The following is a 17,121-nucleotide window of genomic DNA, read 5'->3' as shown; positions in this document are numbered from 1 at the left end:
GGGACTTTTCTTGGACATATGTTTCTTCACCCCCAGGACAAAAGCACACATCGGCACAATATTTTTTCTTTGACATGTTAGCTATGCATACGACAAATTTTATCTCAATCCAAGCGGCTCTTTAAAATTTACAGCAAAAACCGTGAAAGAATGTACTACTTACTACATATTAGAATGTATAGATTAGCATTTTTATTTGGAAACAAATTTCCAATAAAACACGATAATTTTGGCAACATCGTATTATAATTCTTTCATTGACTGTTGGCACCCCTGATCAAGTGACAGCTGTTTAAAAGCTATCTGTCACCTGTCACCTGTTCGGATAAACGGTTTTGTTTTTGTAATTTTTAAATGTAAATTGAAATAAATGAGGAGTATTTTGTTGTGCAAATACTTGTAGTGTATTAACTAATTATTGTATTATTTTAAGAATTTACGATGTATATAAAGTCCATTGTGCTGGACGGATTCAAATCCTACGGCCAACGTACAGAAATTAATGGATTTGATGAACAATTCAATGCTATTACTGGACTAAATGGTAGCGGGAAATCAAACATTCTGGATTCTATTTGCTTCGTTTTGGGAATTTCGAATCTTACACATGTAAGTTCAGTTATATGTAACGTCATATCTTACAAATATTCCATTTGTTAATGTTTAGTAAAGATTTAACGATTTTCATATAACTTGTTTATGGACAAAATGTTTTTTAGGTTAGAGCTAGTAGTCTCCAGGATCTCATTTTCAAAAGCGGACAAACTGGAATTAACAAAGCAACTGTCTCGATAACTTTTGACAATTCCAATGAGGCACAGTGTCCCCCGGGTTTTGAAAACTACAGAGAAATCACAATTACCAGGCAAATTGTTATGGGAGGCAAAAACAAATACATGATAAATGGAACAAATGTGCCCAATAAAAAGATACAAGATCTATTCTGTTCGATACAATTAAACGTGAATAATCCTCATTTTTTGATTATGCAAGGGAAAATCACTAAGGTGTTGAACATGAAACCTCCCGAAGTAAGATATTGTCAGTGTTTGTAAGATATTGTTTTTTGCTATTGTTTATTTGCTTTAACCCTTTTACTCCGGTAATAATATAGGTAATGTAGACCTGTGCTGAACATAATATAGTTTATATTTGAAGGCACATTTACACAGGCTGCTATATCGCACTGTCCACATTTTATGAAACACTCTAAAGACGTGATATCACACTTGGTGAAAGGGTTAAGGCACATCAACATATATGTAGTTGTTAGTGTCACTATAGGTTTGTTCCAACATAGTGAAAAACTGTCATAAACAAAACATGTCCCAACAAACAGATGATCGTTTATCTAATCGTCCTTCCAAATGTTTCTACAAAAATTGTGATTCTTTGACATCCAGTGATTCAGATGATCCAATGACAGTTTAGTGACGATTATTTCAGTATACAGATAAATGCAAGTACTGGTTGGGCTCACCTGCACATTAAGATCGGTTTTTGAATTACTGTCATTCCACTGTACAAATGATGAAAATGTGTATAAAAACGGTACAAGCAGTTCCGTGACGATTTCTGGACCATATAAAAATTGTGTGTTGGAACAAACCTTATGTAGTCCAGAATACTGGTGTCATTAGTTTAGTTAGAATAGGTTAAGTTGGGTGAACGTTATTACACATTTGCTGCTGGTTGGATGGGTTAATCCCGATTGTTCTGTAATGCCGAAGTTCTGACAAGATTCTAGTGTAAATTAATACCATATTTCTTGCAATTTTGCATTCAATTTGTTGACAGACATGGCAGGATGTTTCCACAATGCTTTTTTCATTTGGTACCGCAAAGCTTCTCTAGGGGACAAGTCGAGGCTGTTAGAAACACATTCCAAAAAAAAATATACAATGGTCTTCAATTCATTTTAAACTCTTTTTTGAGGAATGGCAACCTGTATTATCCTATTGGAAGACAAAATCTTTCACTCATGTTAAACTTTGTTCCATAATCAGTAAAAGCGTTAAATCTTTCTAAAATATTCAAATATTTTTCATAATTACAATCCTATGGATATAACTTTCTGACACTTTCAAAAGACTGCGGCCGCAGATCATGACAGACGCAGGAATTTGACTTTTCTCTTCAGGCAATTGGGATGGATATCTTTTCCTACGAATAATGTGCCTCATACATACTGTCTCCAACACACACTTTAAGTCTGGACTCATCATTCCATTATATTGCATCACATCATGACTGAACCCCATCTACTTTTCTTTTGTTGTAATGTTGAAAGTGGCTTTTTCTTAGTCTGAAACAAAATGAAATTAGTCAAAAACAATTCATACTGATTGTAATCCCACGAGTTTTCACTATAATGGCTCATTTGTTTTCACTATAATGGCCCTTTTCTAATTTTTAGGTTTTATGAATGACCATCTGACTATATTTCTCACACTGTACTGTGACAATTGCAACATATTCACAATTTCCGAATTGGTTTTTTCAGAATTAAAAAATCCAATGACAATTCAATAAATCTTCTTATTGGTAACTTTACCTCTAGAGAGAGAGAGAATTATTCTTTATTGATACAGTGTACCAAAAGGCCATTGACTGAAGTCTTCAGCCAACTTTACCTCAGCTCATTTTAAAATCCACAAATGGCAAGAAATTTTACAATATTACAAAATACACTTGATATTACTTGACGTTTTGAAGTCATTTTTCATAGCTACCTTTGGTTAAGGTAATGAAAATATCAATGTATCAACTTATAAACAATCAACTTATAAACGCATGTAGGATATGATTTCTTTATGCTAATCATCATTAACTACAAATTCCCTAGATGAGCCAACTGATATGGGAAGGGGCATTAATTATATCTTCTTAATTATCTATTTCAAAAATATATTTTTAGATTCTGGCAATGGTGGAAGAAGCAGCCGGCACAAGAATGTATGAAGTTAAGAGACAAAATGCACAAAAATTGATTGATAAAAAAGATGCAAAACTACAAGAATTAATGTCAGTAAGTACTTATACAGTAATAATGCAAATGGTCAAAATAAATAGGTTTCATTATATTAACCCTTTCGGGACAGCATCGGTTTACTAGAGCTAGACGGGTGCTGATAGCGCTTCCGTGTAAACTAATCCACATTCAAATATATTGTAAATAAAAAAGTGATGAAATCACATGTAACGCGATATTGTTGAAAAAATTGATAAGGCTGTAATAATAAATATCACCTATAAAACTTGCTTTAGCAATTAATTTTATTCATCAATGAATCATTTACTGAATGAAGCAAGTGCGCTTTGTTTTGACTTAAGTCGTTTCCTGTCTACCAGGCACCGAAAGTTTTAGCGACTACAGATGTTTCCCACCGTGAAAGGGTTAAGAGTAACTTATTGGTAGGAGCGTAAAGGTTGGATGGGTCATGACGAAATGCATTTAAATAACAATATATTTTTAATACAATATCTTAACCCTTAGTCTCCCATCTGTACTTTTGAGTACCACCAAATTCTGGTAACCTTATATCCCAAGTATTGAAGTAGATCTAACTGAAGAATGTTCTGTGAAATATCATTAATTAGTTATCAGCTGATGTTCAATACTTCAAATGTGATTCAAACGATTTCGTGTTAAATACACAATAAGATTTGTAGGTACTCTAAAGGACTGTTGGGAAAAAGCAACAATTTTAGCTTATTTTAAAAAGTTTTGTATTGTATTATGTATAATGTATTGTCACTTACACCACTATGTGGTAACAGGGTTTTTTTGAAATTATATATAAAGTTTTAACCGAAAAAATAAGGCCGACTTAAAAGTACTGTCAGTAAGTAACTGTCAAAAAAAATCTAAATGCTGTTGGAGACTAAGGGTTAATGTAAAAGTTCTTTAGCGAAAGCCTTTTCAGATCTACTCTAAACTAAAAGATTACACACTCATTAAGAAGAGATTATTACTATCTTAATAAACTTGATGTGTATACTGAGTAACATAAAATTTTAGATTTTCAATGAAGAAATCGGTCCTAAACTTGAAAAGTTGAGAAGTGAACGGGAGCAATTTCTTGAATATCAACAAGTTGAGAGAGAGCTGGAAAAAATGAATGCGCTGTATATGTGTTGGCAATATTATCAAAATAAACATGTTGTTCAATATGCTTTGAAGGAATATGAAGATGCCCAAACAGAAATAGAGAATTTGCAGAAGAAAATAGAAAATAATATACAGACTGCGGCACAGATAGATGAAGAGGTCAAAACTCTTCGTGCAAGGACAGTAAGTGTTTCCTTAAGGGAACTTTTACTTTTTAAATTAAAAAAAGAAAATTTTTAAATATTAAAAACACTATTATATTTATGACATTTTTTTATACACTCTTAAGAATGTTTTGAAGTTTACCAAAAAATTTTTTTTAGTACTAAAACTAGTAAATAAACCTTTAAAAAGTTAATTTTTTTAATATTTTTATGACCTTTACAGGCGATTTTATGACTAGTTTGAAAAACGCCTTTGGGTGTGAGTTTACAACTATACTAAAAAGGTGGGGTAGCTTTTTAAATGTTTAGAGTTGATTTAATAGTAGTATATAATAAAGTATCAAAAAATTTGGTTTTACTGAGATTGGTTTAGTAGATTTTGAGAAAAACGTTTCTCTGTTTTAAAAAAGAGACTGAGAAAAACATGTTTAAAGTATTTTTACTATATATTTATTGTTTTTTATCTCTAACCAGCGATGGTGCATATTATTACTTGGTGCAGTCTATTATTACCTTTTATTGTAGGATACTTCTGTTAAACTAAAGGAAGTTGAAGCTGAATTAAAAGAAAAAGAGAAATCTGAAGCAAAATCAAATGCTTCCCTAAAAACTATTAAAGATAACATCAATATCGAGCAGAAGAAACTAAACCAACTGAATAAAAATCTCAATGACGATGGTAAAGCTTTAAAAATTAAAGAACAAGAGCTGGAAAAGGTCCAGTCGTTATTTGAAACACTAAAGAAGAATGACGAGGATGATAATAAAGCGTTTGCATTGTCGCAAAAGAAATTTGAAGCAGTTAGCGCAGGTATTATCACCTTTATAATTTCTTTGTTTATATTTGATATGTTTTAATATACATAATCCATGCAAGTTTTGGTCAAAGCAGTGCAGCTTTTATACAATTATATAATTAACATTTTTGGTTAAAGCTTGAAATCCTTTTTAAAAATTTGACTAAATTTCATAGTATATGATGCTATGAGATGCAAAGTGGCCCTCACCACCCAAAATTTTACCAAAAAGCTTTTATTATATTAAAGTTATCCCTTATTTAAGTATTTTCATATGCAGAGTGGCTCAAGCATTGCTTGCTTAAGCTTAAATAAGGGATAACTTTAAGGGCAATAAAAGCGTTTTGATAAAATTGTGGGTTGTGAGCTGGGCCACTGTGGCTCTGCTAGCATCATATATCGAGAATATTACCAAATCAGGATATATCTGTAGAGTTACGTATCTTTTTATTTAGGTATGGAAGTAAACGAAGCTGGGGAAGCTCAGACCCTACAAGACCAGTTCATGCAAGCTAAGGAGGAATCCATGCGAGCTATTACAGAAAGCAAACAGGCTTCAATGCAGCTGACATCTTGTCAAACTCAGTTAAATCAGAAACAGAAGCAATTAGGATCTAACTCTGCAGACTATGAAAGAGATAAAGCTGAGCTTGCTAGTAAGGGAAAAGAAGTAAAGGCCCTAGAGGTAAGATAGGTGCATGAGACTATTCCGTGATAGGTAACTTGCAGTGAAGTAGGAACAGAAGCTACTTTTTGTCATTTATTTAGTATCAAGCGCTTCTTAGTCGAGGAAATGAAACTGAAAGAATGGCAAAACCTCGCAATTTTTTCGTCCAGCACCAATTTGTACAAAAATTTGGGATTAGGCTCATTACACTCTCTAGTTCATTTTCTATATTGAGCCGTTGCACGCTTTTGTTTTTTTAAGGGTGAAAACTACCCATAATTGTAAAAAATTATAAAATAACATTTTAAACTTTAATATTGTCAACATTTGGTTTTTACTAGTTAGATAATGATTGTTTTGTGCTTTAAGATATACTATCATAATATTTTAACCCTTAAAACCACCCTTGTTGGAGCTATATATAAAAAATTGACTTGTCCTAAAAGAATAATTTCGGCTTGCATCGATTTACATAAAAATTTGGGATTAGGATAATCTCACCCTGTACTTCATATTCTATATCATGCTTAAGGGGGTTGATTATTTTTAGGGGTGTAAACTACCCCTTATTGTCAAAAATTATATAAAAACGCTGTAAACTTTAATATGGGTAAAATTTGGTTTTGATTGGTTAAATAATGATTGTTTTATGCTTTAGAATATAATATCATAATATTTCAACCCTTAAAATCCACCCTTAATAACATTACAATTTTCATAAGTAGATAATTTAATATATCTATACAGAAAAAAAAGTAGAATTAAAGAATTACAAAAACATTTATTTACACAAAAATACGAATTTACAAATATGTAGTATGTACAAATACAAATAGTTTTTTAGTCATCTTAAAGTATACGAACCGGTTCTGTGATATTATACATACATTGAAAATGATCCATAAGTGGACTATTCGAATTTTTCGAAAAAAAAATTCGTTTTATTAACAGGACTCCTTCATTTTTGGCGATAAAAACTTTTCAAAAATGATTTTGTAGTATTTTTGAAGAGCTATAAGACTGTGTAAACTAAATTCCGTAATATCCCTTAGATTTTAATTGGGGTGGGTTTAAAGGGCTCGAATAAGGGGGTGTTTGCTCGTAAATAGAGGTTTTAAACAGCTATATCTCGCTAACTATTCACTGTAATGAAAATCTATGCACACGGGAATTTTAGTTATTAAAAAAGCTACAATTTAGTAGTCCATCATTTTTTTCATATCTCCAGTGTTTTCAGAGATATTTTGAAATAAAAGGTAAAAAATAGGAAATTGCAAAAAATCAATTTTTCTTTAAATTCCAATTTTTCTAAAATTAGGCCTTTTAAATAGGTCAAACTTCTTGGGTGTATTGATAATACAAATATAAAAGGAAATACAGAAAGGTATTTCCTTTAAAAAGGTATTTATAAAAGGTATAAGACCAATTTTTAATTAGGAGGGTAGTTAGGGGGTTGTTTTCACTGACTTTTTCATAGAGAAAAGCAGGTACCAACTTTTTTTTGATCATAAGTCGCTTAAGTTTCATTCTGGAAACTTTTTATTATTATTTTTTGAAAGGTCTAACTATATGCTTGAAAAAATATTATTTAAGAGGAAACAGTAGCGATCAACAGGTAGCAAAAACGCGTTCCAAGATTGCGGCTGTAATTTTGAATATTTTTTCGAGATATTTGGCACACCTCTTCGTAATATAATAAAGAATGGCGGTACAGAGCCCAATTTGACAAATATATTAATATGTGGAAATTACTCTGTAATTAAATGCAATATTAAAAAAACGAGCCTGTACCGCCATTAAGAAGAACAAAAAAATACACTTTCTTCAAATAAACTTTTTTATCCGATGCCTAGATTTTGTGTCATTTTGGAACTACTAAAATTTTTTATTTCGTTAGTAGTTCCAAAATGACACAAAATCTAGGCATCGGATAAAAAAGTTTATTTGAAGAAAGTGTATTTTTTTGTTCTTCTTAATGGCGGTACAGGCTCGTTTTTTTAATATTGTATTTAAATACAGAGTAATTTCCACATATTAATATATTTTTCAAATTGGGCTCTGTACCGCTATTCTTTATTATATTACGAATACGTGTGCCAAATATCTCGAAAAAATATTCAAAATTACAGCCGCAATCTTGGAACGCGTTTTGGCTACCTGTTGATCGCTACTGTATCACCTTAAGTTTTCCTCGAAAAATGCAGTTTTTCCGTTATTTGGCTTTGAATATTTCAAATTATGCATTTGACGAAAAAAGCTAACTTCTACATGCCATATCTCGGTTTGTATTGGTCTTAAAGATATTACATAAAAAGAATTTTATTTGTGTTATAAAAGATACAATTTTGATATCTACAGTTTTTTTGATTAAATGCATATTTTTCGAGGTATTCTCAAAAAACCCTCTCAAAAAGTCGATTTTTTCGTCGAAAAACTGTTACTTTCAAGTGCGACTAACTCGAAAAATATTAGTTTCACGAAGAAAATGTCAAAAACATTTTTTCTTAGAACTACCTTTTACACTGATTTACATTGTTAAAATGTAATAAAAAATTCCCGCCCCCGAGACGGGGTGGTAACCACCCCCAAGGTTTTAGCGTACAGCGGCATGATATAGAAAATAATCCTTAGACTATTCCCTACTTTCTGTGAAAATTTCAAGTAAATCCATGCTGGACGAGAAAATTGCGAGCCAAAAGGCCTCGACTATCTGCGTTTCTATGCCATTAACACCTTGGCTGCGTTTAGAGATATTTATAAACTTACGTTGAGTGCGTTATGAGGCATATATTATTATGTCCCATAGTGAAACTTTGCCTCAGTTGACGCAGCCAACCATTGATGTAGTACGAGGTCTATTTCTATCGTAACACAGCCAAGGTGTTAAGATAAAATTGTGTCAGGCTAAGTCAGCATTCATTTAGTCCAGAAAGCCACTGCGCATCCGCTAGGAAAAATATTCTAATTCGGATTTTTTGCACAATCTTACTCAAAAAGGACTCCTTTTAACAAATTTGCATGTTGCCAGGACCAAAAGGTGGTCAAAAATTTTTTAAACGTTTTTTTTTTGTTTTTTTCCTAAAATTATTTTTTTTGCATGGAAAAAAGTTTTTTTTGGTTTTTTGGATCATTCCAAACAGAAAAGGTCTTTAGTGACTTTTCTCTAAAAATGATAGTTTTGACATATAAGCGATTAAAAATTTAAAAATTGCGAAATCGGCCATTTTTAACCTTCAAAAACTATGTGAAAAACTGAAAATTTAAATGTTGCCAAAGTAGGTAGATACTCTTTAAACATCGATTGATGAAACCCCGAAGAGTTTTTTGCAATACAGTTCAAAACTCCTTTGTTTTTTAATTGCTAATCAAGCGTGCGCGACACTATTTTCCATCGACAGTATGGTGCAAATGAAAGGAATAAATTCGTTATTTCGTAAACCGGCGACTTTAAGGAAAAATCCTGAAACAGGTCGATTTTTATTTTTAAGTTATGATATTGTGGCATATATGGTATACTAATGACGTCATCCATCTGGGCGTGATGACGTAATCGATGATTTTTTTAAATAAGAATAGGGGTCGTGTGCTAGGTCATTTGAAAGGGTCTTCAATTTTCTATTCAGTAATATAAACATTTATATAATTATTTATACAGGGTGTCCTTCTATTTCTTTTTTTTGTCAAATAATTTAATTTAATAAAACTTTTTTGGATACCCTGTATAAATAATTATATAAATGTTTACAACACTGAATAAAGAATTGAAGAACCTTTCAAATGAGCTACCACGCGACCCCTATTCTCATTTAAAAAAATCATCGATTACGTCATCACGCCCAGACGGATGACGTCACTAGTATACCATATATGCCACAATATCATAACTTAAAAATAAAAATCGAACTGTTTCGGGTTTTTTCCTTAAAGTCGCCGGTTTACGAAATAACGAATTTACTCCTTTCATTTGCACCATACTGATTAGAAATTAAAAAACAAGGAGTTTTGAATAGTGTATTGCAAAAAACTCTTCGGGATTTTATCAATCGATGTTTAAAGAGTATCTACCTACTTTGGCAACATTTCAATTTTCAGTTTTTCACATAGTTTTTGAGGGTTAAAAATGGCCGATTTCGAAATTTTTCAATTTTTAATCGCTTATATGTCAAAAACTATCATTTTTAGAGAAAAGTCACTAAAGACCTTTTCTGTTTGAAATGATCCAAAAAACCTAAAAAAAAACTTTCTTCCAAGCAAAAAAATAATTTTAGGAAAAAAACAAAAAAAAAACATTTAAAAAATTTTTGACCACCTTTTGGTCCTGGCAACATGCAAATTTGTTAAAAGGAGTCCTTTTTGAGTAAGATTGTGCAAAAAATCCGAATTAGAATATTTTTCCTAGCGGATGCGCAGTGGCTTTCTGGACTAATTAGATATTATAATAGTTCTAATTTACATTGCAGGCTAATATCAGCAGAATCGATTACTCTGAAAACAAAATGAGTGAACTGCAAAAACAACGACAGGATTTGACCAGAGAAATTCGTTCTTTAAGAGAAGATGTAGAGCGATTCTATTCCCAGAAACCATACACCAAATTTTCTTATTCTGATCCCGAACCAAACTTCAACAAAAGATGTGTAAAGGGAGTGGTGTGCCAATTACTTAAGTGTAACGATACCGCTACTTGCATGGCACTTGAAACAGCTGCAGGTGGAAAGGTAAAGCATACATTATTATAACTTTAACATTTTAATTAACAAAACTAATTTTTTGTAAGTCCATTTTTTGGACTTTTAACCCCTTGACTCCCGATTTATTTAATTTTTTAAACACATTGAGCCGGCCCCAGGGGTAGGCGAACCGGGCGGCAAAATTCCTAGGGCCGGCCGTACCACTATCACTATCTTATTCATTTTCCAAATCACTGTCTTCTTCTTCTTCTACTGCACTACAGCCCAAATTGAGCCTTGGCCTCCTTTATTTTTTGCCTCCACCCTTGTTTGTCTGTGGCTGCTCTTCTCCATACATGGACTCCTAAGAGGACTTGTGCGTCGCTGTTAACTGTGTCTTCCCAGTGCTTTCTTGGCTTTACTTCAGGTCTCTTTCCAAATCACTGTAATCACTAATAAATTCTACATCAGTCAAATTCGTCATCCGAACTTTGATTATTCATATCGATGACAAGTCTCACTCGTCAAATGTACCCAAGGGGTTAATGACTATCATCATCATCATCATTGGCTCGACAGCCCTTTCTGGGTCTTGGCCTGTTCCAGGATTCTTCTCCACTCTGATCTGTTTCGTGCTTTTTTTCTCCAGTTTTTTATTTTTAAGGTTTTTATATCATTTTCTATTTGTTCTAAATATCTCAGCTTCGGTCTTCCTCTTGTTCTTTTTCCTACTGGCATCTGTTTGAATATTTTGTTTGGTATTTCGCCTTCTTACATTCTTTCTACATGTCCCATCCAACGCAGCCATCCTATTTTAATGAATGTTATGATATCTGGATCCTGGTATATTTCGTATAGTTCAAAGTTGTACCTTCTTCGCCAAATTCCATTTTCTTTTGTGCCCTTATGACTATACTTTATGTTTTTTTTTAGTGTCTTTACAATTTACAAAAAACTCTAGACATCATTATTGCAAACACAATTCCAGCTAATCCAGCTTGAATTTTTGATGCACTAAAGTTTTTCTTTTTTATTCTCTAATTTGCCTACTGAAACCAAGAAACCTTAAAAATATTGTTTTTTGAACGAAATGTATTTTCAGCTTGAATTTTTGAAGGATTGCAATTTGCAAGGGTTGGAATAATTCAGTTTTTCGTGATTGGGCGATTTTGGAAATAAATCCCGAAACAAGTCGATTTTTATTTTCAAGTTGATTTTTTGGTATATATGTATATCATACTAGTGACGTCATCCATCTGGGAGAATGAGAATAGCGGTTGTGTGCCAGTTCATTTGAAAGGTTATTATTCAATTCTCTTGTAATTTATGTAATTCAAAATACATTTACTGCTGTCAGAAAACAGGAAAAAATGATCATTTGACAAATACATATTGTTTTTCGCTTAAATTCAATGTTAAAACTGCCACCCACCTGAATCTTGGCAGTTTGAACATTTAATCTCAGCGAAAAACAATTGTGGAATAAACATTTTTTTCCATTTCTGACAGCAATTAAATGTATTTTGAATATTACATACATTCTTATTTTTATCTCAACTAATTTATTTCAGAAAAAAATTGTTGTGACCTTGTATAAATAATTATGTTAATGTTTACATTACTATATAAAGAATTGAATAACCTTCCAAATGAGCTAGTACACGACCCCTATTCTCGTTAAAAAATCATTGATTATGTCATCACACCCAGATGGATGACGTCAAATGATATATAAATATGCCAAAAAATCATAATTTAAAAATAAAAATTGACCATTCACGAAAAAATGAATTTATTCCAACATTTACATGCTCACTGTATATGTCCCCACTGGGTGTCATAGTATTAAACATATTTCTGTTGAATAAAATTGCTTGTGTTTTAACCAATCACAACAAGTAGGCAGACACGAGATTATCTTTTCTTTATAGTTTTTAAACAAACAATATACAGAGTGGGCCAAATAAAAGGAGCCACCCCGATATTTGGCACTATTTATTAGATTTTAAGAAAATAAAAAAACCGGTCAATTTTTGATCTAAGGGGGACACATTTTTACTATACAAACATCTGTCATTTGTCAACTCCCTCCCTTCCACTTCCCCCACCCCTTATTTTTAAATAGGGAATAGGGGTCGTGTGCTAGCTCATTTGAAAGGTTATTCAATTCTCTATTCAGTAATATCAACATCGACTTAAAAATGTATACAGGGTGTCCAAGAAAAATTATTTTGAATTAAATTAATTGACACAAAAAGAAGAATGTATGTAATTTATTTAACTCAGAACACATTCTACTGCTGACAGAAAGCAGAAAAAAATGTTTTTTGATAAATAGACACTGCTTTTTGCTTAATTTTAATGTTCAAGCTTCCACCCATCTGCCTCTTGGTAGGTTGAATATTGAATTTAAGCAACAAACAGTGTTTATTTATCAAATAAACATTGTTTTCTGTTTTTTATCAGCAGTAGAATGTATTCTGAGTTAAATAAATTACATACATTCTTCTTTTTGTGTCAATTAATTTAATTTAAAATAATTTTTCTTGGACACCCTGTATAAATTTTTATGTCAATGTTGATATTACTGAATAGAGAATTGAATAACCTTTCAAATGAGCTAGCACATGCCCCCTATTCCCTATTTAAAAATAAGGGGTGGGGGAAGTGGAAGGGAGGGAGCTGACAAATGACAGATGTTTGTACCGTAAAAATGTGTCCCCCGTAGATCAAAAATTGACCTGTTTTTTTATTTTCTTAAAATCCAATAAATACTGCCAAATATCGGGGTGGCTCCTTTTATTTGGCCCACTCTGTATATTTTTAATGCTGTACTGTATTTCAGCTGTATAATGTAGTAGTGGATACTGAAGCAACCGGTAAGAAGTTACTGAAAAACGGAAGATTACAAAGAAGAATCACTTTCGTACCTCTGAATAAAATTAAAGCGTCCAAAATCGACAATTATACAATTCAGCTTGCTCAAAAATTGGTAAGTAGATTATGTAATAACTCTTTAATTTAAATACTCTTTTCTCAATAGATATTATAATTATAAATAATCATTTCGCTGTGAATCGAAACAAGAGCCGTCTTATTTTAGTTAGTTCAGAGAGCACATATTTGATTCTCTCTGAACCACTAAAATTCTCGCTGTCAGCCTCGACCCACAAACGAAAGATTATGATGACATGGATGCCGTGGCGGCATCTGCTAAAGACTAACGAAAGTTTTACTTTTAATATTAACAATATTAAAAATAAAACTTTATCAGAACTAATATTCTGGTTTCACTATTCGTGGCTTCTAAAAATTTGCAAGCCAACGAATCGCCGGAGCAAAGAAGGCCGAGGGAGATCTATCAAGTTGCACGCCTGTCCAGCACGGTAAATTTCCAACAAAGATTAGTTCCCAATACTCAGAATAGGAGTAGAACTAATAAAAATCATAAATAATCATTTCGCTGTGAATCGAAAAAAGAGCCGTCTTATTTTAGTTAGCTCAGAGAGCACCAAAAGTGCTCTAACTAGTTTCAACTCTTGTTAAAGTTAGAGGCTGACGGCGAGAATTTTAGTGGATCAGAGAGAATCAAATATGTGCTCTCTGAAGAGACTCTAACAAGAGTCAAACTAGTTAGAGCAGTTTTGGCGCTCTCTGAACTAACTAAAATAAGACGGCTCCAGGGGCGGCCCGTTAGGGTAGGCAAGGTAGGCGCCGCCTAACCTCTTCAAATATACAATAATAAATTATTTATTAATATAAATTACTTATTTCAAAACTGTAATTTATAAATTTTGATACAATACCTAAGTATCTAAAAATCTAAAATAAAACAAAGCTACTTTTTAATTCATCTCCGAAGTCACAATAATTATTGTACGCTCCCCGTAGCGTAGCACTACTACCACGCGACGGACGGCTCTATCCTCTAGGGCAGGCGCTTTTAAAAGTAGCTGAACAGAATTCGCATTTTGTCTCACTCTTTACGCTAAGCACAGCGCTGTAATATTGTCGCTTGCCTGGCCGTGGTGGCCAGCATTTCCAATATTTTCGGGCTATAGGTAGGCTAGATTTTTTTGCGCCTTTGACATTGGTTGTGCCGAGCTGCATCTCGGGACTGCCAATTGCATGTTTTCGGATCCTGACTACCAATTCTGAAAAAAACCAAAAGTTCGAATTTTGTCATGAAATTTGGTATATGGGGTTAGAATAATATTTCTAACAATGTTTCCAAATAACTTTTTGCGGTATCTCTAACGCGAAACAAAATATTGAAAATTCGTCCTGTTTGTGAATTCGCAGTAGGCCGCGTTTAAAATTTAAATTTCAGTTGACTATCTTAAAAAATGTAAACCATCAAAATGAATGACTGCAAAATTTCAAATCTGTTTTTATTTTGACAGCCGAAATATAAGGGTGTCTTCATCTTAAATATGACACACTGTAAAGGCCATATTTGGTAAAGAATAGGCCATAGCTTAACCCTAGATTCCTGAGGTTAAAATATGTCGATTTAAGCTAACTTACCTTAGTTACTCAAGGAAACATAATAGTATAAACTATGTTTATACTATTGATGGTAGCGAACTGGAACATGTGAATAAAATTAAAGATCTTGGCATAATTTTCGACTGTAAACTTTCATTTACTGAACATATATCTTTAAAAGTTTCTGAAGCACTTAAATCATATGGATTTATAGTCAGAAATAGCCGAAATATTACTAACATAAAAACTGTCAAATTACTATATTTCTCTTTGTACGTTGTAAATTAGAATATGCGTCTATAATTTGGTCTCCATTTTATAATTCACATGTTCAGTTGATTGAAAAGGTGCAGCGTAAATTTTTGAAATATTTATCATTTAAGATTAACGGCATATATCCAGAGAGAGGTATCAGAAATAGTGAGGTGTGTAATAGTTTAGATATGGTTTCATTAGAAATGAGGCGAAATTGTGTTTCACTAATATTTTTATATAAATTGCTGCATAATTCAATTGACTGCCCCGATATTCTCAAAATAAATTTTAATGTACTGTCTTATCCTGTTAGCAATGTTTCCACGTTCAGAACTACACAAGCCAGAACAAACCTGATATTAAACTCCCCCATATTTGTTATGTGTGAAAATTATAATTGTTTGGTAAACTATTGTGATATATTCAACTGTAGTATAAGTCAACTTGTCAGAATGGCTAAGTCTCATTTGAATTCTTAATTCACTTGGTAATTATCTTTTCTTTTTTCTTTTCTTTAATTATTATAAACTCTTAATATAATGTAATTTAAAATTTAGTTTATAACTAATGTAAAATTGTCCTATAAATGGATACCTGTTGGACAATAAAGCTATTATTTATTTATTTATTTATTTAGTACGAAAGTTGATAATAACCGAAATACAGAGTGTCAAACTTTAAGTTTTATTTTATTTATTCTTGAATATTTCCTACCAGACATGGGATAATAACACAAAATTTGGTAAGCGGGGATTTTTTGGGACGAGAAATCTAAATTCGACACCAAAAATGATGTATTATCCAGAGGGCGCCACATACGCCTTTTAGCGCTCATTTAATAGGTTCAATTTTTTTATTACCCACTCTACATACTTTTTAAACCAAAAATTTTATTCTGTTAATATTTTTACTTAAAAAAGGTATGCTACATTAATCTCGCTAAACTCAACCGTTTTCGAGATAAACGCAATTTAAATCTGCGAGGCAACATAATTTTTTGCATAATATCATTGTAGTTACACCCGAAAAATAACTTAAAATCATAAAAATTTACAAAAATGTATCTCAAATTTCTTCAAATCAAATTTACGATGCAATGACATAAATATGAGAACTGGCACAATTATTATGGTTTCAAGTTTATTTTTCGGGTCTAACTACAATGATATGCAAAAATAATTATGTTGTATCACAGACTTAAAATGCGTTTATCTCGAAAACAGTTAAGCTTAGCGAGATGAATGTAGTATACCTTTTTTAAGTAAAAATATTAAGAGAATAAAAATGTTCATTCAAAAAGTATGTGGAGTGGGAGATAAAAAAAATTGAACGTATTAAATGAGCGCTGAAAGACGTATGTAGCGCCCTCTGGGCAATACATCATTTTTGGTGGCAAATTTAGATTTCTCATCCCAAAAAACCCCCGCTTACCAAATTTCGTGTTGTTTATCCCATGTCTGTCAGGAAATATTCAAGAATAAATAAAATAAAAGTTTAAGTTTGACACCCTGTATTTCGGTTATTATCAACTTTGGTACTAAGGTAAGTTAGCTTAAATCGACCAATTTTAAGCTCAGGAATGTAAGGTTAAGCTATGGCCTATTCTTTACCAAACACCCTGTACCTATATAGGTATGTACATATTATATTATATACTATATGTGTCGCCTACCCATATACTGAGGTCACGAGCCGCCACTGCACGGCTCTTGTTTCGATTCACAGCGAAATGATTATTTATGATTTTTATTAGTTCTACTTGTATTCTGAGTATTGGGAACTAATCTTTGTTGGAATTTTACCGTGCTGGACAGGCTGGAAGTGAGATGCGACCTATAGATCTCCCTCGGCCTTCTTTGCTCCGTAGATTCGTTGGCTTGCAAATTTTTAGAAGTCACGAATGGTGTAACCATAAGATTAGTTCTGATAAAGTTTTATTTTTAATATTGTTAATATTAAAAGTAAAACT

General features: G+C 32.2%; 1 protein-coding gene across 1 annotated transcript in view; it reads left to right on the top strand.

Moving 5' to 3' along the window:
* Positions 1 to 311: 311 nt before the first annotated feature.
* Positions 312 to 17,121, top strand: part of LOC114328067 (structural maintenance of chromosomes protein 2) — a 50,566-nt gene continuing 33,756 nt past the window's right edge. The window contains exons 1-8 of the mRNA XM_028276815.2: positions 312 to 609; positions 720 to 1,031; positions 2,918 to 3,028; positions 4,022 to 4,294; positions 4,801 to 5,086; positions 5,528 to 5,757; positions 10,200 to 10,457; positions 13,255 to 13,401. Coding sequence (XP_028132616.1) covers positions 442 to 609; positions 720 to 1,031; positions 2,918 to 3,028; positions 4,022 to 4,294; positions 4,801 to 5,086; positions 5,528 to 5,757; positions 10,200 to 10,457; positions 13,255 to 13,401 — 1,785 coding nt within the window. The 5' untranslated portion in view covers positions 312 to 441. The remainder of the gene's footprint in view (positions 610 to 719; positions 1,032 to 2,917; positions 3,029 to 4,021; positions 4,295 to 4,800; positions 5,087 to 5,527; positions 5,758 to 10,199; positions 10,458 to 13,254; positions 13,402 to 17,121) is intronic.

The sequence above is a fragment of the Diabrotica virgifera genome, chromosome 7, assembly GCF_917563875.1.
Source record: "Diabrotica virgifera virgifera chromosome 7, PGI_DIABVI_V3a".
NCBI lineage: Eukaryota > Metazoa > Arthropoda > Insecta > Coleoptera > Chrysomelidae > Diabrotica > Diabrotica virgifera.
The sequence above is the reverse complement of the archived record's forward strand: the minus strand, read 5'-3'. Positions and strand labels throughout refer to the sequence as shown.